The sequence below is a fragment of the Psammomys obesus genome, unplaced genomic scaffold (assembly GCF_907164565.1).
Source record: "Psammomys obesus unplaced genomic scaffold, mPsaObe1.curated_primary_1811, whole genome shotgun sequence".
Lineage (NCBI taxonomy): Eukaryota > Metazoa > Chordata > Mammalia > Rodentia > Muridae > Psammomys > Psammomys obesus.
The window spans coordinates 3,928,496-3,951,693 of record NW_026596073.1 but is presented as its reverse complement, the minus strand read 5'-3'; the positions used below and the strand labels follow the sequence as shown (position 1 = coordinate 3,951,693).

Sequence of the window (23,198 nt, the reverse complement as noted above, 5' to 3'; positions counted from 1 at the left end):
CCAGCAGGAGAGACAAGACATTGCCTTCTGTCAGAAAAGCCTTAGCCCTCAAAGTTTTCTCGAACTGTTCAACTGGCTGATATTTACATCAAAATTAATTAGGATGTGGCTCGAAAGACCGCTCAGTGGTTAGTAGCATATATGTAAGTAGACCAGGTTCAATTCCCAGAACCCACATCAGGCAGCCCACAACACCTGCAGCTCCAGTCCCAGTGATCCCTTAGCTTTGGGTCTCTGCAGGCAGCTGCATGCATGTGGTACACATAAAATAACACAGGCACATAAAAATACACATCAAAATAAATAAAGCTTAAAATTTTTGAAAAAAAAAACCTGATCATCTAGGGTGATGCTTTTCACTTAAGGTTATCTGATCATGACATTGATTACATCCTCTAAAGCTCTCAAAGAAATACAGGCAAATACAGCCAAACAAATAGAGGCATATGATGAGGCACAAGTAGAGGCATATAAATAGGAAACAAACAAAAAATAGAGGCCATAATGGAAAGACAGGAATCCACATTCAAACAGAAAAAGGAAATGATTCAAGACATGAAAACATAATTAGAATCAATAAAGAATACACTTATAAGTGGATATTAGATACAAAATATACGTTAAACATACTAAAATCTGTACACTTAAAGAAGCTAAGCAAGAAGAAGGATGACCCTGGGTAAGATGATCAATCCTCATTCAAAAAAGCAAACGGGGTAAACATCAGAAGAGGGAGAAAACAGGGAACGAGAGAAGAGCCTACCACAAATGGCCTCTGAAAGATTCTGCCCAGCAGTGTATCAAAGCAGATGCTGAGACTCATAACTCAACTTTGGGCAGAGTGCAGGGAATCTTATGAAAGAAGGGGCAGATGAAAGACCTAGAGGGGGCAGGAGCTCCACAAGGAGAACAACAGAACCAAAAAATCTGGGCACAGAGATCTTTTCTGAGACTGATACTCCGACCAAGGACCATGCATGGACCTAACCTAGAACCCCTGCACAGACCAATCTCCAAGTGGGTTCCCTAATAAGGACCTCCCCTATTAGTGGACTTGGGTAGGGTCATAGGAGGAGAAGAGGGAGGAAGGCAAGGATTGGGAGGGGACAAAGGAAGGGGCTACAGCTGGGATACAAAGTGAATAAATTGTAAGATAGATAGATAGATAGATAGATAGATAGATAGATAGATAGATAGATAGATAGATAGATAGATAGATAAAAAAATAAACAAAATAAATGAGATTTAATCATTAAAGCCCACTTTTAGAATGTGGGACGAGGTTGGATCCCAAGTCCGCTCATTCCAAACTATGAAACCTGAGACGCTTTGGTATTAGTTTATTTTCTCTTGTTGTAGTAACATCCTGACAAAAACACCTTAAAAGAGGAAGGCTTACTTTCGACTGCATCTTGAAGTCGATGCCATTGTGGCAGAGAAGTCAAGGAGCTTGAGGAAAAGGCTCAGGTAGTATCCACAATCAGGATGAGGGCTGCATGCCCATGCTCACCTCGCTGCCTCCGTTCAGCAGAGGCCAGCATCCCTGCCTGAGCATTTATCCCACCAACAGTTAAAATGGGTCTTCCTACGTGAATTAACCCCAACGACATCATCCCTTACAGAAATGCACAGAGGCTGCAGAATCCTCCAGAAATTCACTGAGAGGCCTGTCACCCCTGTGATGACAGCTGCTTTTGATAGGTAGTACTCAGCCTTCCATGACATCTCTGTGCTTCAGTCCCCTTACTTGCTAAAGAAAATAAAATGTAATGTCAGAAGCTTGCATAGAAAGTTATATGTAGATGTATATAATCCTGAGCCTGCCCAGCAGGTCCTCCTTCCCTGGTTTGAATCTTGCAAAGTGGCCCTTAGTATTGGACCACATTAGTCCACATTAATAAGGTGCTTTGCTCAGTCTAATGTTTCTCTGTAGTGTGGCTTGGCTAAAACTCTAGTTGGTACTTGGACTGTTCTTTAACTACTGTAAGATTTAAAGACTGTAGTCTTCCCATCCCCACTGAATATTAATCCTCACATTTCTTTTTCCAAATTCTGATCACCTTCTAAATTAAAATTTATTTGTCCACACTCATTATTCCTTATATTTAATGTCACCATTTAGAAAGTAAATATAACAACAGATTTTTCTTTTCATTTTATAGTGGATTTTAATAAAATGTAACAACAAATCAGTATTGCAACTCTTTCCAATTTTGGTAAAAAACACAAAAAGACAGTTGCCACAGGTTCTTGGTAATACATGAAGCTTTGAAAGTTAAGTCAAAGAAGTTGAGAAAAGAATAGTTGTTGACAACACTGAGAAAAATATGATAGGGAAGTGGAGAGGGAATGGTTAATGATACAGGTGTAGATGGACAAGAGTAATAATTTCTAATGTTTAATAGCTCACATGATAACTGATTGAATAATTTAAAATAGCTAGTAGAGAAGATTTTCCATGTTCCTAACATAAAAAAATATTTATTGCTGAGTAATATTCCATTGTGTAGATGTACCACAATTTGTGCATCCATTCTTCAGTCGAGGGGCTTCTGGGCTGTTTCCAGCTTCTGGCTATTACAAATAAAGCTGCTACAAACATGGTTGAGCAAATGTCCTTGTTGTGTACTTGAGCATCTTTTGGATATATGCTGAGGAGTGTTATAGCTGGATCTTGAGGAAGCGTTATTCTTAATTGTCTGAGAAAGCACCAAATTGATTTCCAGAGTGGTTGTACAAGTTTACATTCCCACCAGCAGTGGAAGAGGGTTCCCCACATCCTCTCCAGCATGTGTTGTCACTTGAGTTATTCATTTTAGCCATTCTGATGGGTGTAAGCTGAAATCTCAGGGTCGTTTTGATTCGCATTTCCTTGATGACTGAGGACTTGAGCATTTCTTTAAGTGTTTCTCTGCCAGTCTATATTCCTCTATTGAGAATTCTGTTTAGCTCTCTATCCCATTTTTAATTGGATTAATTGATTTGTTGCTATTTACTTTCTTGAGTTCTTTATATATTCTGGATATTTATCCTCTGTCAGATAGAAGGTTGGTGAAGATCCTTTCCCAATCTGTAGGCAGTCATTTTGTTCTGACGACAATGTCTTTTGCTTTACAGAAGCTTTTCAGTTTCATGAGGTCCCATTTTTGATTTCTGCTCTTAGAGCCTGTGCTGTTGGTGTTCTGTTCAGGAAGTTGTCTCCTGTGCCAATGAGTTCAAGGCTTTTCCCCACTTTTTCTTCTAACAGGTTTAGTGTGTCTGGTTTTATATTGAGGTCTTTAATTCACTTGGACTTTAGTTTTGTGCAGGGTGATAAACAAGGAAATCATGAAATTTGCAGGCAAATGGTGGGAACTAGAAAAGATCATCCTGAGTGAGGTATTCCAGAAGCAGAAAAGCACACAGGGTATATACTCACTCATAAGTGGATATTAGATATATAATATAGGATGAACATACTAAAATCTGTACACCTAAGGAAACTAATCAAGAAGGAGGACTCTGGCTAAGATGCTCAATCCCCATTCAGAAAGGGAAAAAGGATGGACATCAGAAGAAGGAGAAAACAGGGAACAGGACAGGAGCCTACCACAGGGGTGCTCTGAAAGGCTCTACCCTGCAGAGTATCAAAGCAGATGCTGAGACTTATAGCCAAACTTTGGGCAGAGTGCAGGGAATCTTATAAAAGAAGGGGGAGATAGTAAGACCAGCAGAGGACAGGAGCTCCACAAGGAGAGCAACAGAACCAGAAAATCTGGGCTCAGGGGTCTTTTCTGAGACTGATACTCCAACCAAGGACCATTCATGGAGATAACCTAGAACCCCTGCACCGATGTATCCCATGGCAGTTCAGTGTCCAAGTGGGTTCCATAGTAATGGGAACAAAGACTGTCTCTGACATGAACTGATTGGCCTGCTCTTTGATCACCTCCCCTGAGGAGGGAGCAGCCTTACCAGTCCACAGTGGAAAACAGTGTACCCATTCCTGATGAGAACTGTTAGACTTGATCAGAAGGAAGGAAAGGAAGACCTCCCCTATCAGTGGACTTGGGGAGGGGTGTGGGTAGAGAAGAGGGGGGAAGGTGAGATAGGGAGGGGAGGAGAGAGGAAGCTACAAGGGGTATACAAAGTGAATTAGCTGTAATTAATAGAAATAAAAATGAATAAATAAATAAAAAGGAAAATTATTTATATCTAATGGGATAAACAGGCCATTCACCCTAATCTAATGCTTATGAAATGTATGCAAGTAATGAATCCTCATACCATACCCCACAAGTGTGCAAACGCTATGTGTCAATTTAAAATGCAAATGTTAAAGGGGGAAAGCATTAAGAAAGAGTTATAGTTACAAGTTTGAAGCCTTTAAAAATTAAAATTTTATAAAATCATCAACTTAGTATAAGATGTTAATTAAAATACACTTTTGGCGTTACTCATAACATTCAGCTCTCATTTGTCTCAGTGTGGCATTTAGAATAAATAGAGATTATCCAGTGTGTAGAAAACTCCACGTTTTCTGTAGTAGATCTTGTATCATGCTCTATATCTATCTAGTCTATATAGATTCTAGGTTAATCTTCTTTTTTCATGTTGTGTATGATAATCACTACTGTTCCTATTGCTGCCTGGGTCCCTGATTCCGTTTCTGATTTTGGATATGATTTCTGCATTCAAAATACGACATACAGATTTCCAAGATTGTTACCATCTGGAGAATTGTTTAAAAAAGAAGAAGAAAGAAGGAAAGAAAGAAAGAGGGAGGGAGGGAGGGAGGGAGGAAGGAAGGAAGGAAGGAAGGAAGGAAGGAAGGGAAGAACGAAAGAAAGAAAGAAAAAATAGGCAGCATGAATGAAGTTCTTTTGCTTTGTGATGTCACTGACAGCTGAAAGCCACTCATGACTTACCCTCATTTCTTCTGTCATGTTTTGCTTAGAAAAGCCAAATAAGATAACAGATAAAGTATTCAGAAAGGACACATCTAATTTACAATTAATAGCACAGTGTGTTTATTTGGTTTTAATTAGAGTCTAATAAATATATTGATAGCATGACTAATCTAACAAAAAAACCCTACAAATACACACCCTTGGGGCTGAAGAGGTGGCTTGCAGTGAAGAGCACTGTCTGCTGTTCCAGAGGACCTACATTCATGTCTTAGCACATGAATTCAACCAGTAACACCAGTTAATGAATGGATTCGTTTTCTGTAGAATATCTTGTAAGATATAGTAATCAAGAAGATAATTAATTATTCCAATCTGGTTGATATGAAGTTGTTAAGATGATAGCATACAAGAAAGTCTTTTTGTTTACCAAAAAGTTAAAAAAAAAAAAAGAGGAGATTATTTATTTATTTATTTATTTATTTATTTATTTATTTATTTAATCGCTTTACAGCCTGATCTCCTCATACCCACCCTCATGACCCCTCACCCCACTCCACTCCCTCTTTCTTCTCAGAGAAAGGAAGGCCCTCCAGGTGTCCCAACACACCCTGGCACCTCAATTCCTTCGCAGCAGGACTGTCAGCCCTCGCTGAGGCCTGACAATGCAGCCCAGCTAGAGGAGAAGGATCCAAAGGAAGGCAAGAGTCAGAGCCAACCCCTGCTCCCATTGTTAGGGAACCCACATGAAGACCAAGCTGCACAACTGCTTCATATGTGTAGGGGGCCTGAGTCCAGCCCATGCTCTTGGGAGATTTTTCTTAAAAGCAGTCTTTTCATTCAATTTCAGTTGAGATGATCAAAGGACTTCCAGCTCTAGTTTCAGACTGTTGTCAGAATTCACCACCCCATACATCAAATCACATGAAGAAATGAATTCTGCCTTATAGAACTTAAATGCAAAAACACTGCACGTGAAGTCGAGTTTTTTTTTTTTTAAATATGTAATTGGATGACACAAGTTACGGTAAAAGTGTGGCCTTTTTTAAGTAAAAAAATAAAACTATTTTGAGAACATGGGGGATTATCTCCAGGTGGTCAATTGCTAGTCTCAATTTTATTTTCAGAGAGCAAGAACAAAGCCATCTACTTCCCATGTGGATGAAGTCGCTATGACTGACAGAACCCCTTGATGCTTGCTCTGAGTTCCCTGGGAGGCTTCTCAGGCTCCATGACCCTTGCCACACACATTGTCCTAAATGTCCTCTTTCATTGAGGATATTTGCCTTTCAGGGCTTCTCTTCCAGGAATCATGATTTTCTTCAGGGAGATGCGCTCTAAAACTGGGATGCTTTTCAGCTTTTTGTCCTGGGGTTATAAATCATGAAATGTATATAAGGAGCTTTAATTTGGGATGACAGGGAAGCTTTGGTAATTTAAGCCCTCAGGAACCTGGATTCAATTAGACACTTTACTCAGTTCTGTGTTGTGGTCTATAGTGTGTCCTTTCTTAAGTCAAGGACTCAAAGCTTTAAGAGAAAGGAAACAAGTAGGAAAATTTATGAATCTTAAGAAAACAAAAGCATGATCTTTTCATCCCTAGGCACACATAAATTTTTCTTTTATGGCAGTTGGGAAACCAAAAAGATTAATGGTGTTAATATTAAAAGCACAGCTGCACATGTGTATGTGTGCATGCACTCACACATGTGCTCATGCACAGATGTTCATACGAGTATCTGTAATGTATGTATTTTGTTTGTATGTACGCATCTATTCCATTATTTAAAGACTAGGCAGCCACTGACACTTCTGCTGCTCTGCAGGTATATCTCTACGGCTTGGTCCTTAAAGAGGGGGTACCCTCGAGTTTCACTAGCAGTTGGCAGTGGAGTGAGATGGATGAGAACTGGTGCTCTTGCCTCTAATGTTAGATAAGGTTGTAGGAGAGAGCACATGGAACAGGTTTAGATGACAACACCTAGCACATAATCACCACACATGCTATTTTCATCTTTCCTTCTTCCATTTGAACATTATATCTCATGCATCATCAGTTACATTGGTTTACTGAAAACACTCTGAGCCTCAACTCTGTCCCCCCTTTTATCAAACCCTCTAATCAATCAAGTCCATTCCACTTCTAAATTTTATTAAACTTGTAAAAATGTCTCCATGTAATTGTATCTCTATAATTAAGGAGAACAAAAATATTCAACTCTTTTCATATTCAGTATAACTACACACATATTTAAATCTTTTAGTAATGTATCCTTTACATTACAATTAATAAAATGTCACTTGACAATTAATTTTTGTTCATCTGTTTGCTCATTGTCTTTTGATTCACAGTGAATGATATTACCAGTTAATTTTTTTGTTTATTATTACTTACTACAATTTATTCATTTTTTTTATCCCGGCTGTAGCCCCTTCCTTCATATCCTCTAGGACCCAATCCCCCCCCCCCCGCCACTACATCCCTTCCCTAATCTGCTTATAGGGAGGTCCTCCTCCCTTACCATCTGACCCTAGCTGATCAAGTCTCATCAGGACTGTTTGGATCCTCTTAGGATCTCCTGTTTGGAGATCCTAGTAAGGCCACCTCACCAGGGAGAGGTGATCAAAGAGCAGGTAATCAAGTTCATGCCAGTGACTGCCTCTGCTCCCCTTACTAGAGAATCTATTTGAAGACTGAGCTGTCCATGGGCTACATCTGAGCAAGGGGTCTAGGCCCTCTCCATGCATGGTCCTTGGTTGATTCATCAGTCTCTGCAGGCCCCCCTGGGCCCAGAGTTTATGGCTTTGTTGGTCTCCTTGTGGAGCTTCTGTTCCCCCCCAAATCTTTCTATTTCCCCCTTCTTTCATAATACTCCCTGCACTCTGCCCAAAGTTTGGCTATGAGTCAAATATTGAAGCATCTGCTTCAATACCCTGATGGGTAGAGTCTTTCAGAGGCCCTCTGTGGAAGGCTCCTGTCCTGTTTTCTGTCTTCTACTTCCAATGTCTATCCTGTTTGCCCTTCTGAATGAGGATTGAGCCTTTAATTTATCTAGTAGAAATTTATTATGCTTTCAATATGTCTGAGACAATCATGTAGTCATGAGGACCCCATCCTAACAATAAACTAGAACAGTTTCTTAAAAATCAATGAAATATGTCATGATTCTTTGACAGGTGAAGAAAAATTAGAAAAAGAAAACTAATATACAGAACTTGGATTTTTATAAATCTAAGTAAAAATACTCAATAAAGGCCTTGCCAAATGATGACCATGCCTTCGTATAGAACTTACTGTTTGGCTGTCTCAGAGTATTGTCAGTTTTGTTTTAAGAAGAGAAAAAGGCCAGTTTTGCTGGATCTGGGGAAAGAAGATAGTGGAACTGTAGGGCAGCATTCAGAGAAAGACAACTGACTTGCCCTCCAGAGTTAGAACTTTTGTTTTTATCCCTAGCACACTGGGAAGCTATTGTGTCCCTTGAGAAGACATAAAAACAGCAGAAGTAGTGAATATGTCTGCTGCATTGTGTGTAAAGGGAGGATGGTGATAGTGGAGTCATGGGAAAACTTGTACTGTGGGAGATGGAGAAAGACAGTTTAATTCTGATTGTGGTTTGAGGGCAGTATCAGTAGGTTAAGGAGACAGATTTGCAGTAGAATGAGTGACTAGAAAGGAGGTTCTAGAATTGGCATTAGTTGTGAGAACTAAGGTATTTCTTAGTACCAAAATGAAAATACATGAAGTAGGAGTGGGTTTGATAGTGAGAAAATAATTAATTCAATTATCCACATATCAGTTTTGGAATGTTTGTAAGAAGGTCAAGGTAATTAAGAGAATGGAGTCTTTGAGTCAGAAATAGTTTACAGATATACATTAGGGAGACTATCATATATAGTCATAACTATAGTATATAGTTATGAAACCCTATGAGACTAAATGGTATAAATCACCAAAAGCTATGCATGAATGAAGAGACCTTGGGTCAAGAGATCACCAGTGTTTATATGTCAGAAATATAGTTGGCCCTCAAAGAGGAAATCCAAGAATCTTATTACAAACTAGGACCCAAACAGGAGAAGTCGGTATTTAGGAAAGAAGTGAAGAAAGTACTGTAAGAAGAAATAATGACGGGTATCATATTTTTTTATATCTTCCCCCATGATTTGGTCACCTTTCTAATAGTCTATATCTGTGTTCCATCCTTAAAAGCCATCACAGAACCATGGGACACGGGCGTTAATCTTTCTTTCCAGTTAAGGAAACTGAGAATGGATAGATCAGTCTAACTTGGCAAAGTTTCCTAGAGTCTAATTTTTTAAGTCGGATCCAGGAAATGTTCCCCAGAGTTGTGTTTCCTAAATATGTCATCAGGAACTCCGCTGCTCGGAGCCTTGCAGGCAGACAGGCCAAGAACTGTAGAGTGACCCTGGAAAGACAACTGGCAATATCAGTGAAGTCTGTGCTGCAGTGGCTATGTTGGCATCTGTCAGCAGGAATTGAGATGAGGGAGGGGAGAAAAAAACAACAGTGTTATTATGAATTAAAATACAGAAAAGGGATACTGCCATTGCACTTTGTGCCTCTAGCTTTGACAATGGTTATCTTTGCAAATGTATATGAGGCAACATCTTTATCTCCTTTTCAGTATATTTTAAGTATCCTTTTTATTCCCCATCACATAAAACATGGTAGAACACCTCTGTTCAGTCCCCACCCTCCGTCCAAACATACTATACTATTTCCTTTTATTGTGTGGTGTTTTTTTGTTTTGTTTGTTTACTTTTTTGTTTTGTTTTGGTCACAAAATTAATCAGTATATGTTTTGTGGATTATTATCACATGTTTCTAGTATAGATTGATTTGAAAGTTGAAACAAACATAATATCTGATACACACACATATCAAAATATATTCAGAATTAAGAATACATATGGCTCCTTCTTTGTCAAGCTGTTTAAGCATTGACAGACTGTTTGATATTTGTTTACATTTGGGCCTGAAGTTGCAGACAACTTTGAATATTGGCCAGGATTTTAAAAATCCTTTGGGGTGGACCATTTCAAATCAGTAAAGGCATCCTTGCATGCCAGCATTTTTCATCAACATTCCTCTACTTATTGGTTCACTAAATGTATTTTAAAATCCCTTGTTCATTGGTTGCTCATAGCCTTTATCCGTTTTCTTTTAAGTTATGAACTGAACTTTTTATTATTTCTATATTAAATGGTATCCTATTAGAGAAAAAAAGAATAGCAAATACCTTTGAATTTCACCACGTATGGGGCAATCATTCTGGTTTCTAAGATTTTTGTGAGACAAAAACCACAATCATTTAACTGTTTCCTGTGTTTAGAAAAATATAACTATCTTCTATACGCTGATCTTTCAAAAGACCTGTCAATGTTTGTGTGCATGTTTGTATGTGTGTGTGTATGTGTGTGCGTGTGTGTGTGTTTGAGGCATGGTCTCGTATACTCTAGGCTAGTTTTACACTCATGTAGCTGAGACCCTCCCTTTCAAATGCTGGGATTTCAGGTGTGCACAATCATAACTGAGTCTATATCATTCTCTATTGGGTAAAGTGTGTATTATTATAGAGCTATGACTCAATAAACTTATAGTTATTTATCCCTTTTAAAAAGTTTTCCGCAGAATGTTTTAATGACTTATTTATATATTTCACAAACATGTTTCCATATACTAGAAATTTGGTGTCAATTATACTTTTTTTTTCAAATCATAAACATATAGACTTGATTTTAGACTTGAAATGTTGTGTTTTGTGAATTTATTACAATGCAAGGTTTCTCATAAATGGTATTCCCCCACATTTCACCTTACTAGCTTAAGATGGAAAATGCAGCTATCGGTAAAACTATAATAACCCTACGTGTGTGACTATTGCACAATGCTCCTATCATTAACTTCATTTGGAAGACCAAGCTGTAGTCACAGGCCCAGTGAGGGAATATAGAATCCAGCCCAGAGGAACAAGCCTTTAGCAGCTAAAGCAATCTCACCTACGAGAATTTAATATCTACCTCTATTATAAAGCTTGATTTCAGTATTTCTTTCTTCATGTTCTTCTCTCCATACTTCCATTCTTATCTTGCCTGTTGTTTGTCTCCATACTCTTTCTGATTAACCTCTTTTTGTTAATTTTTATTATCATCACTTTTTCACAATTTATTCACTTCGTATCCCCCTCCCTACCATTTCCTTCCCTATCCCTCTCCCCTGGTCCACTGATAGGGGAAGTCTTCCTCCCCTATTGCCTGATCCTAGCCTATCGAGTCTTATCAGGACTGTCTAGATCCTGTTCCTATGCAGCCTAGCAAGGTCTCCCTTCCAGGGGAAGTGGTGAAAGAGCAGGAAACAGAATTCATGTCAAAGACTACCCCTAACTAGGAAACCTACTTGGAGACTGAGCTGCCATGGGCTACATCTGAGGGCTAAGTACTCTCATGGCATGTTCTTTGGTTACTGCATCAGCCTCTGCAGACCCCTTGTGCTCCTGCCCCCTCTGGGTCCTTTTCTCCCTCCCTTCTACCATAAGACTCCTTGAGCTTTGCCCAAAATTTGGCTATGAGTCTCTGCATCTGATTAACCTTTTTGTATTATAAGTTGAATTTTACACTAATCTTCAGTTCTACTAAGGCTGAGAGGTAAATCTTCCCTGACTACACCATGAGAAATGTTCTGAAATCTAGCTATCATTTAATCATAGGATGTAGAGAAAGAGGAATCCTCCTCCATTGCTGGTGGAAGTGCAAACTTCTACAACCACTTTGGCAATCAATCTGGTGCTTCCTCTGAAAATTAGAAATAGCGCCACCTCAAGATCCAGCTATACCCAGCTATATCTTGGGCATATACCCCAAAGACATTTGCTGAACTATGTTCATAGCAGCTTTATTTGTAATAGCCAGAATCTGGAAACAACCTAGATGTCCCTCAATGGAGGAATGGATACAGAAATTGTGGTACATTTATACAATGGAATACTTCTCAGATATTAAAAACAAGGAAATCATGAAATTTGCAGGCAAATGAATGGAACTCTAAGAGATCATCCTGAATGAGGTAACCCAGAAACAGAAAGACAGGCATGGTACACACTCAATAATAAGTGAATATTAGCTATATTATATAAGGCAGCCATCTACAGACATAAAGAAGCTAAACACTAAGGAGGACCCTAGGGAGGAAGCTTAAATCTCATTCAGAATGGCAAACAGGATAGAAAGCAGAAGCACTAGAAGAGAGGAAACAAGGTGGGGATCTACTATGGAGGGTCCTCTGAAAGAATTCACCCAACAGGGGATCAAAGCAGATGCTGAGACTCAGGGCCAAACTTTGGGCAGAGCACAGGGAGTCTTATAGAGGAAAAATGGCGTGGAATCAGAGGGACATAAAGGGGACAGGAGCCCCACAAGCAGACCAACAAAACTAAAAGATCTGATTCAGAGGGGCCTGCAGAGACTGATGCACCAATGGAGGACCATGCATGGAGAGAACTTAGACCTCCTGTTCAGATATAGCTGACTGACAGCTCAGACTATGTGGATCCCTGAGTGAGGGAAGCAGGGGCTGCCTCTATTATGAACTCAATTGACTGCTCTCTGATCACTTGCCTCTGATGATGCAGCATTGCCAGGCTATAGAGGAAGAGGATACAGGCAGTCCTGATGAGACTTAACGAACTATAGGCAGACGGCAATAGTGGAGAACTCCCCCTTTCAGTGGACTAGAGGAAGGGATGAGCAAAGAGGGAGGGAGCATGAAACTGGGGCAGTTGAGGGAGGGGGCTTCAATTGGGATATATAATGAATAAATTGTGAAGAAAAAATAAAAATAAATTAAAAAAAAGAAAATTTGCATATACTTTAGATCTATGGATTTAAACAATTATTATATAAGTTTGATAATAAAGGGTCATTTTCATCAACAAATGGATTAATAGCTTGTAAACATACTCTATACTGACTACAGTGCCATTTCAGTCTCTGGAACTATTAAATAATTATTTCTCACTAACTTGGGTGGTCTTTATCAAAGTAAGTTTAATATTTTGAATTAAAAGATATAGCTTAGTCTATTTCTAGAGTTCAGTTTATTTTTAAGGTGGTTGTATTTTAACAAACATTTGTAATTAAACTCTCAGTGTGTAAGACATAATTTTACTGAAAGTTGTAGATGAAAAGAAATAGCTACAAAACAACAGAGGATTTCATATAATCTGAATAAGAGTATGAATATGATGGAAAGCATTGTGGAAATGTGATTTATGATGGCACAGCAAGGGAAATATGAACCTAGTTTCCTAAGCTTCTTATATCTTGAAGTTCAATGCCCCAAAATAGCAAAAGACTTTATGCTGTTAGATCTTACCCAGGGATCTGTCTCTTTAGTTACTGGTTTGAGAGCTCACAAAAGCAGGCCTTGCAGGTGGCCTCATTAACTATCTGTGGAAGTTTAAGATAAAGCTAAAGTTATAATTCATGTTCATGAGATATTCCGCTAATGGGGTAAGTTGTCATTGTAACTTGTCTCAAATGCCATGAAAATGTTATTTCAGCCACTCAGCTACCAAAGAGAAGCATGTGTGTTGAAAGCTGAGTTTCTGATTAATTCATGGATTAGTAAATTCTTAGCAAAACTTAAGCATGTGCCCATAGTGTTTCAGCACATATTCTGAAGTGTAAATAATAGCAAAATGTCTTGTTTTGTTTCCTCATTTGAAGGAACATATATTGCTTGAAGATCCAAAAGATGTGATGATTGCAGCTGTTCTCATTTTCTACAACCAGTTAGTTTGTCAATTGTAATTTTTATAAAAGTTTGCAAAGGTCTTGCATAGGAGGAACCTTTCATAGTAAAGGAAGATTCTTGATTTTAAAATAATCTTTAAATCTTAATTCTGAGTATATAGCTCAGTTATATTGAGTTTCATGCATGCATGTGGCATATTTGATCAAATCCACTGCTTACTATCTTAAAATTTTTCTATAGCCCTTCTTCATTTTTCCCCACAATCTTATATGCTATTTTTTAAACCACATTGAATCTACTGAATCATACAGTCTTTCAAAAAAGGACTTACCCTTCCTTCCTAGGACCATCAGTTGCCAATAGCTTTTTAGCTATGGCTAGGGCTTTTCTCAATTGAAGCAGTATCACAGGATTGTTCTGCTTTCAACTTGGCCCAGGATCTGATGGCATTTAAGACTGAAGAATTAAAGGAAACATCAAGTTACAGTTGTTGGAAATGCTACATCTAAAAAGCAGAGACTTATATTCTGAACATTGAATAAAATTGTTCTAGAACATTTTTAGTAATGGAGAAATGAATTCTGGAGGTCACAAACATTAATGACTAAGGGAATCTAACAGGTAGAATATTCTTTTATTCATTCTGCACTAGAAACTTTTTTTTTCTACCTGTGAAAAGCAAAGTAACTTAGAGGGCCTTGGTGACTGGGGTAGACTACATTTCTATTTTGTTGAGTAACTGGTTGATGATCCATTTTAATAGGAAAAAAGATAATGCAATGATGGAACCAAGTGAAGGTAAAGAGAACGCAGATGTGATAAAAAGATAAAAAAGAAAAAGTGTATCGTTGGCCTTTGGCGTTTCGAGATTTTATTGAGCCTTCTACAGTGTTACTCTGGATTTATAGAGGTGACAGGATTGATAAGTAGGCTTGGGAACATTAACTGAACAGTGTTTTATTAAATGAAACAATAGAAGAAGAGGGGTTTACTCAAGGAAAGTGTAGAAAACAAAGAGAACAGAGAACTTAGTCTGGAGGTCACAGACTTTAGTGAATAAAGAAATTTAACAGAGAATGTCTTTTATTCATTCTACACAAAGAGAACAGAGAACTCAGTCTGGAGGTCACAGACTTTAGTGAATAAGGAAATTTAACAGAGAATGTCTTTTATTCATTCTACACTAGAACATCTTTTTCTACCTATTAAAAGCAAACTGCATTGTCAAAGAATGCCTTATCTTCTGCGGTACTTTAGCCCTTTCAACTGCATAAAGCATAAATCAGCATACAATGCTTCACCATGGGTCAAAGTTCTTTAGGGGTTCATTTTTTTAACTTCAGAGTATTATTTACTCTTAAGTCCTGTGATATTGGAAGGGGGAGTCACTTTAGAGGCCAAGAGCCATATTTGAAGTATCAGACATTGAACTGAAAAGACCATGCTGGTGAACTCGAGCAAAAATACTGTAACAAACTTGAAAGAACAATTCTCAATTTCATATGGAAAAACAAAAAAACCCAAAATTGCTAAAACAATAAATCTCCTGGAGGTATCTCCAACCCTGATCTCAATCTGTACTATAGAGCAACAGTCATAAAAACTGCATGGTACTGGCATAGAAACAGAATGATGGATCAATGAAATCAAACAGAAGACCTAGAAATAAACCCTCACACCTACAGATGCCTAATTTTTGACAAAGAAGCCAAAACAATAAAATGGAAAAAAGACAGCATCTTAAACAAATGGTGCTGGTTTAACTGGATGTCTACATGTAGAAAAAATGTAAATAGATCCATATTTATCAACCTGCACAAAACTAAAGTCTAAGTGGATCAAAGACCTCAACATAAAACCAGACACACTAAAACTGTTAGAAGAAAAAGTGGGGAAAAGCCTTGAACTCATTGGCACAGGAGACAGCTTCCTGAACAGAACACCAACAGCACAGGTTCTAAGGTCAACAATCAATAAATGGGACCTATGAAACTGAAAACTTCTGTAAAGCAAAGAACACTGTCATCAGAACAAAACAACAGCCTATGGATTAGGAAAGGATCTTCACCAACACTCTATCTAACAAAGGGCTAATATCCATAATATATGAAGAACTCAAGAAGTTAAAAAGCAACAAACAAGTAATCCAATTAAAAAATGGGGTATAATGGAATTCTATGTAAGAAGTGGGAAATAGTAAGAGCTGGAGGGGATGGGAACTCCACAAGGAGAGCAACAGAACAAGATAATTTGAACACAGGGAACTTCCCAGAGACTCATACTCCAACCAAGGACTATTCGTGGAGATGACCTGGAACCCCTGCACAGGTGTAGCCCATGGCAGTTCAGTGTCCAAGTGGGTTACATAGTAATGGGAAGAGGGACTGCCTCTGACATAATCTGATTGGCCTGCTCATTGATCACTTCTCCCTGAGGGGGGAGCAGCCTTATCAGGCCACAGTAGAGGACAATGCAGCCACTTTTGATGAGAACTGATAGACTAAGATCAGAAAGAAGAGGACCTCCCTTGTCAGTGGACTTGGGGAGTGGCATGCATGCAGAAAGGGGAGGGAGGGTGGGATCGGGAGGGGAGGAGGGAGGGGCTTATGGGGGGATACAAAATGAATAAAGTGTAATTAATAAAAAAATTTTAAAAAATGGGGTATAGAGCTAAACAGAGAATTCTCAATAGAGGAACATCGAATAGTAGAGAAACACTTAAAGAAATGCTCAATGTCCTTAGTCATCATGGAATTACAAATCAAAATGACCCTGAAATTTCACCTTATACTTATCAAAATGGCTAAGATAAAAAGCTCAAGTGACATTACATGCTGGAGAGGTTGTGGAGAAAGGGAAACCCTCCTCCATTGCCAGTGAGAATGTAAACTTGTACAACCACTTTGGAAATCAATCTGGTGCTTTCTCAGAAAAATTAGGAATAGCTCTACCTCAAGATCCAGCTATACCACTCATTGGCATATATCCAAAAGATGCTCAAGTATACAACAAGGACATTTGCTCAACTATGTTCATAGCAGCTATATTTGTAATAGCCAGAATCTGGAAACAACCTAGATGTGAAATTGTGGTACATCTATACAATGAAATACTACTCAGCTATTTAAAAAAAGGACATCATGAAATTTGCAGAAAAATGGTGGGAACTAGAAAGCATAATCTTGAGTGAGGTATCCCAGAAACAGAAAGACACACATGGTATATACTCACTCATAAGTGGATATTAGCTACATAACATAGACTATAGATACAAAATCTATACTCCTAAAGAAGCTAAACAACAAGGAAGACCCTAGGGAAGATGCTCAATCCTCATTCAGAAGAACAAGCGAGAGAGACATCAGAAGCAGGAGAAGACAGGGAACAGGACAGGAGTCTACCACAGACAGCCTCTGAAAGACTCCACTGATGGAGGTATTGAAGAAGAGGCTGAGACTCATATTAAACTTTGGGCAGAGTGCAGGGAATCTTAGGAGAGAAGGGGGAAATAGAAAGTTCTGGAGGGAACAAGAGCTCTAACAGGAGACCAACAGAGTCATAAATACTAAGCCCTGGGGGCTCTCAAGAGAATGATACCCCAACCAAAGACAATGCATGGAGAGGACCTAAAACCCCAACTCAGATATAGCCCATAGACCCAGTCTCCAAGTAGGGTCCCTAGTAAGGAGAGTAAGGACTTTCTCTGTCATGAACTCAGTGACAGGCTTTCTAATCACCTCCCCCTGGAGGTGGGGGGGGGGACTGCAGCCTTGCCAGGCTACAGAAAGACAATGCAGCCAGTTATGATGAGCCCTCACAAGCTAGGGTCAGATAGAAAGGGAGGAGATAGGTCCACCCCTATCAGGGAACTAGGGGTGGTGCCTAGGGGGAGAAGCAGGAAGGAAGGTGAGATTGGGAGGAGATGAAGAAGGGGGCCATAGCCAGGATAGAAAATGAATAAATTGTAATAAATGACAATAATAAGAAAAAAAAAAAGAATACTGTATCATGAAAAGTAACTGGTACCTAACAAGAGATCTGGGTTTGGGGAAGATAACGAAGCATAGGGAGACGGGGTCATTTTTAAGAAATAGTTATTTTCTACAGGGTCCATCAGAATTTTAGACCCTTCAGGAATTCTTCAGCATGAATATGAATTCTATCACGTTAGTTTCAGTTTTTGTTAAGACATATTTGTCCCAGACTCTCATTCTAAGTGATGTGTAACTAAATTCTCATTAAAAAAAACATCTACAGTGAGATATGGTATGAAAGCATACATGCAGGCAGAATGCTGTATAAATAATAAATAAATAAATCTTTAAAAAGTTTTGTGTTCATGAAGTTATCAACCTCATTTTAACAGATGAGGAAACAGGCAGAGAGATTAGGTGGGGGATGAGACAGCCATCGTGGTCTACCTCTATGAGCTACGAGTGATGCACTAGCTCTTTACTCCTGGAAGTTTGATGTATCCATCCACAGTATATATTTCACACATCACTCTGTGCCCACCTACCTTGTATTGTCACATTTCTATATCAAAGCTTGAAATCAGTGTAACTTTCATTATATATCCAACTGTATGTTTCATGAAGAAACCATAAATTAATATACATGGTTTTAGGGGTTGTATTTCTGTAAATAAAGTATCATGTATTGACTTTTAATTCCAATTTTAATATTAAACCTTTTGAGTGTTGTATCAATACATGGCCAGTGGTCACTAAGTACTTTTTTCATGATCTGTACATTGTTTTATTCATTAATGCAAAAAAAATCTCATCATAATGAGTCACACATCCCAGTAATTATATATATTCTTCACTTTAAAGACTTATGAATGTAGACTTTGGGCAGAGTGCCAGAAACCTTAGGGAAGAAGAGGGAGATAGAAAGACCTAGAGGGGACAGGAACTCCACAAGGAGAATAGCAGAGCCAAAATACCTGGGCCCAGGAGAGGGCTGCAGAGATCTATACTCCAACCAAGGACCTTGCATGGAGAGGACCTAGACCCCCCCTGTTCAGAGGAAGTCCATAGGCTGCTCAGTCTCCAAGTGGGTTTTCTAGTAAGGGGAACATGTCTCTGACATGAACTCAGTGGCTGGCTCTTTGGTCACCTTCCCCTGGAGGGTGCAGCCTTACCAGGCCACAGAGGAAGATGATGTAGCCAGCCTTGATGAGACCTGATAAGCTAGTGTAACATAGAAGAGGAGGAGGACTAAGGGAGAGGTATGGGGGAAAAGAGGCAGGGTGGGTGGGCCTGGGAGGAGATGAGATGAGGGAGGGAGCTGCAGCAGGGATACAAAGAGGATAAATTTAAATAAATAAATAAATAAATAAATAAATAAATAAATAAATAAATAAATAAATAAATAAATAAATAAATAAATTTGTAAGTAAGTAAATAAATAGATAGATAGATAAATAAATAAATGGAAATTAAAAAAACACTTATTAGTAGAAAGTGTCTACCTTATTTAGTAACTTTTCCTCAAAGCATTGTTGTGATTTAAGAGAGTGACTAAAATGAGCTCATAGTCTACTATGGAAGCAAGCTCTGTTATACAGAGAAAATAATGGAAGCCATGTTAAAAATGCAGTTGTATGAGGTGGGAGTTGAGACTGTATATTTTTTATAAGTCCTATGTGATGCCAGGGTAATTGATCACTTTTTTGTTATAAAAACACCAAGAGAATGAGTCAGTGTAATAAATGTGAGGATCGAAGGAGAACTTAGGATCAGGCTCTGACTTAGGTAAATTTCTAACAGCATGACTACATACTGACTCATCTGCAGTGATTGACAGGGAAAGGGAGAATTAATTCCTGAACATGCATGAGCAAATCATAATCCTATGAATAAGAACAAAAATTAGAAGAAACACATTGGAACTTTAGAGAAGACAAATGATGTATTTATTGTTGTAGTTGGTGATCATGAAGATCATGTGGCCGTGAAAATCTTTTAGATACTTGATATGAGTGTTGCAGTATAGAGAAGTTAATTCTCGAGATTTACTTGGAATCTTGTCAGAAGGAAAGAGATAACACTGTTTGAGGAAAGGGGATGTATTCTGTGCAGAGAGAAATCAGGCCTTTAAGAGTCAAGGGAAGGGGTGTAATGAAAATAAGAGAAACAGACAAGAGTGGCAGTGCACAGCTCTGATAGTTGTGACAGGGTAAGTTGTGAAAAACAGAGAGCATGCTTGATGCCAAAACATTAGAGAGCAATGAAAATTAATAAATCCCTGATGTTGTTCAAGACGATGATGACCTCACACATCTTTGTAATGGAGCTTGCTTATCACCTATGCCGTTAGGACACTGACAGTCCAGCCTGAGCTAACTAGCATGTTACAGGCCAGCCTGAGCTATTTAGTGTGATCTTACTTCAGTAAGACAATGAGAAAAAAAGGATAATAGCTTCTCAAAGGCAAGAGATGAGTGGAAATGCTAAATATCATGGAGCTGAATGAAGTAAGAGGTGTTGGTACAAAAAAAAAGTCAGCATGCAAAATATTCTTTCACAGTAAACCAGAAATACAGCCATGAAACCAAAAGACTTTGGCTAAATCACTTAATGTTGCTGGAATTTACTGTTGCCCTTTTTATAACTGAATGTCCGGAATTATGTTATTTCTTTAAAAATTATTAGTAGAAATGATGAGCTGGCTTTAGTTACTGGAAAGCCCACTGTTTTGTTATCATCTTCACTGATCTTGTTTTCAGTGTTGGAACTATAAGAAAGAATGCCTGTCTCCTCCAGGTCTTACTATTTCCCCCTTCTTTCATAAGATTCCCTGCAGTCTGCCCAGATGCTATGAATCTCAGCATCTGCTTTGATACCCTACTGAGTAGAGTCTTTCAGAGGGCCTCTGTGGAAGGCTCCTGTCCTGTTCCCATTCTTCTACTTTGGGTGTCTATCCTGTTCGTCCTTCTGAATAAGGATTAAGCTTCTTCCCTAGGGACCTCCTTGTTTTTTAGCTTCTTTAGAACTATACATTTTAGTATAATTATCCTATATTATATGTCTAATACTCACTAATAAGTGAATATATACCATATGTGCCTTTCTGCTTCTGGGTGACCTCACTCAGGATGATCTTTTGTAGTTTCATCCATTTGCCTGCAAATTTAATGATTTCTTTGTTTTTAATAACTGAGCAGTTTTCCATTGTGTAAATGTACCACAATTTCTGTATCCATTCCTCTGTTGAGGGACATCTAGGTTGTTTCCAGATTCTGGCTATTATTAATGAAGCTGCTATGAACATACAGACCAATAGAGCCAAAAAAAATCTGGGCCAAGGACCATGCCTTTAGAAGACCTAGAGTCCCTGCTCAGATGTAGCCCATGGGCATCTCAGTCTCCGTACAGCTTCCCTAGTAAGGAGAACAGAGGCTGTCACTGTCATGAACTTGGTTGCCTGCTCTTTGATCACCTCCCCCTGGTGAGGTAGACTTACTAGGCCACAGAGAAAGAGGATCTAGACAGTCCTGATGAGACCTGATAGGCTAGAGTCAGTTAGTAGGGAAGGAGAACCTCCCCTATCAATGTGCTGGTGGGGGTATAACATTGGGGTGAGAAGAGGGAGGGAGGGTGGGGCCAGGAGGATATGAGGGAGGGAGCTACAGCCAGGATACAAAGTGAATAAATTGTACTAAATAAAAAAATAAAATAAAATAAAATAAAATAAAAATTAAAGAGTGCCTAAATTGTACGTGGTCCTCTTCCTAGAGAATTTACAACTGTCAAAATCACAAGAGACTTCTCCAACTTGTTTCCTTTTCAAAGGTTATTTTTATTTATTTAATTTCGATCTGATTGTGTTGAAATGACTTATTCTTTTTCACTTATTCTGTGATTTTGTTGTCACCAAAGTAGCTTGGGCTCTTGTATCAGTTCATGCTATAGTTAAAATATAGATTGTTTTGGACTTGAATACCAATGCATAAAGTAGTGAACCTGAAAAACATGTGCTCCATCAGCATGAAAATCCCTTCCATATGAGAATGTGTTCCCTTTACATAAGGCTCCCTCGGCTTACCACAGGTCGGTTCAGTAGAGTGAGGACACCTAGCACATCTATGCTACTTTAAGGTCCATGTAACTGCTAACAACTGTTTATGTACTCTATGTGTCATGATGTAGAGGTACAACAATTCCCTTGGGAAGTGATTTTCCATGAAGGCATCTAGTCTTGGCTACCATGGGTGTGCCAAAAGGCTCTTGGATCTATTGGGCCTAATTCATTTTTGTTTTTCTAAACACCATCTCTTCAACTTTTAGCCATGTAGACATCAATTTAAGGTAGAAATTTGCATTTTGTCAATCATGTGTTACTCTTCAAATCTTGGTTTAAGTGAGGATTTCTCATATTTATTTGAGCTAATTATTTGATTTAAAAAATGGTTGTGTGTATAGTAGGATCTATCAATGAAAAAGGCACTAGTGCACAGATTAGAAGGCCTCCTAAATTCAAATCCCTAACCCTACAAGGTGATTAGAGAGAGTCAATCCTGGAATTACTCTTTGATATTACATTTGTACTATGGCATGAATAAGCCTGCAAACACACACACACACACACACACACACACACACACACACACACACACTAAAATAAAATAGTTAAATATAATTCAAGAATGCTCAATCATTATCAGACATTTTAAGGATTTTCTTTTGCCAGAACTTAACTCTATTTAATTTTCAACTTTTGTACACAGCTTTCTTTAAAGAAAAATATTTTATTTTAAATTTCTTTTAACAAGTGTGCAGTATTAGGTATCAACAGTAACGTATGAGTCATAAACTCAGTTTTTAATGAATTGATTTTCAAAATATCTGGTTTAAAATAACAAAGTTGACCAAACTCTCATCTCATATTCATCCTTTTACTGTTCTGGAGAAAGAAATCTTGACCTATAAATGTAACTTTAGTTTATTTAATGTTTTCACAGTAAGTTAAAGGTTAAGGTTCTATAAGTTAAAATAATGTTATTAACGATTTAAAATGTCTAATGCCTCACAGACTAACTTTAAAGTCAGCAATGAGACATTTTTCTACAGAGGGTGTGCTGCATTACTCCACAGGGCATTCATAATGGAAGCTCATCGCATACGTGCTGCATTACCATGCTTTTCCAATTAATTTGTTCTTTATATATGTTTATCTGTGTTTCAGTTGCATTTCATTAACTCATAACTTTCTTGTAAGTTTGAACTTTCTTTCCATGTTCAAAGAATTCCTTTAATTCAATTTCTCTGTTTCTCCTCATACAGTCTGACAGCCAGATATGCAGCTCAGTGTAATCACAGTGGAATTGCAACCAGTCAGAAAAAGCCTACTAGGTCAGTTCATGTCTCTAATCTATTGTTTGTTAGTGATATTCAAGTAAATGCCAGTGATATTCCGTCCAGCCACTCTACATTTCCTAAAGCATGACACACTTCTAAGGGTACTAAATTTAGAGCACCAAGTCCTTCCAAGCAGATTTCCATCTGGAGACTTTGGGATAAGTGAGTTAGGTG

The 23,198-nt window shown here is 38.4% G+C and overlaps 1 protein-coding gene across 2 annotated transcripts in view; it reads left to right on the top strand.

Moving 5' to 3' along the window:
* Nav3 (neuron navigator 3) overlaps nucleotides 1-23,198 on the top strand; it is a 329,995-nt gene that overhangs the window by 115,983 nt on the left and 190,814 nt on the right. For both annotated transcript variants that reach the window (XM_055626040.1, XM_055626039.1), the window contains exon 6: nucleotides 22,950-23,018. In XM_055626040.1, the coding sequence (XP_055482015.1) occupies nucleotides 22,950-23,018 (69 nt within the window). The remainder of the gene's footprint in view (nucleotides 1-22,949; nucleotides 23,019-23,198) is intronic.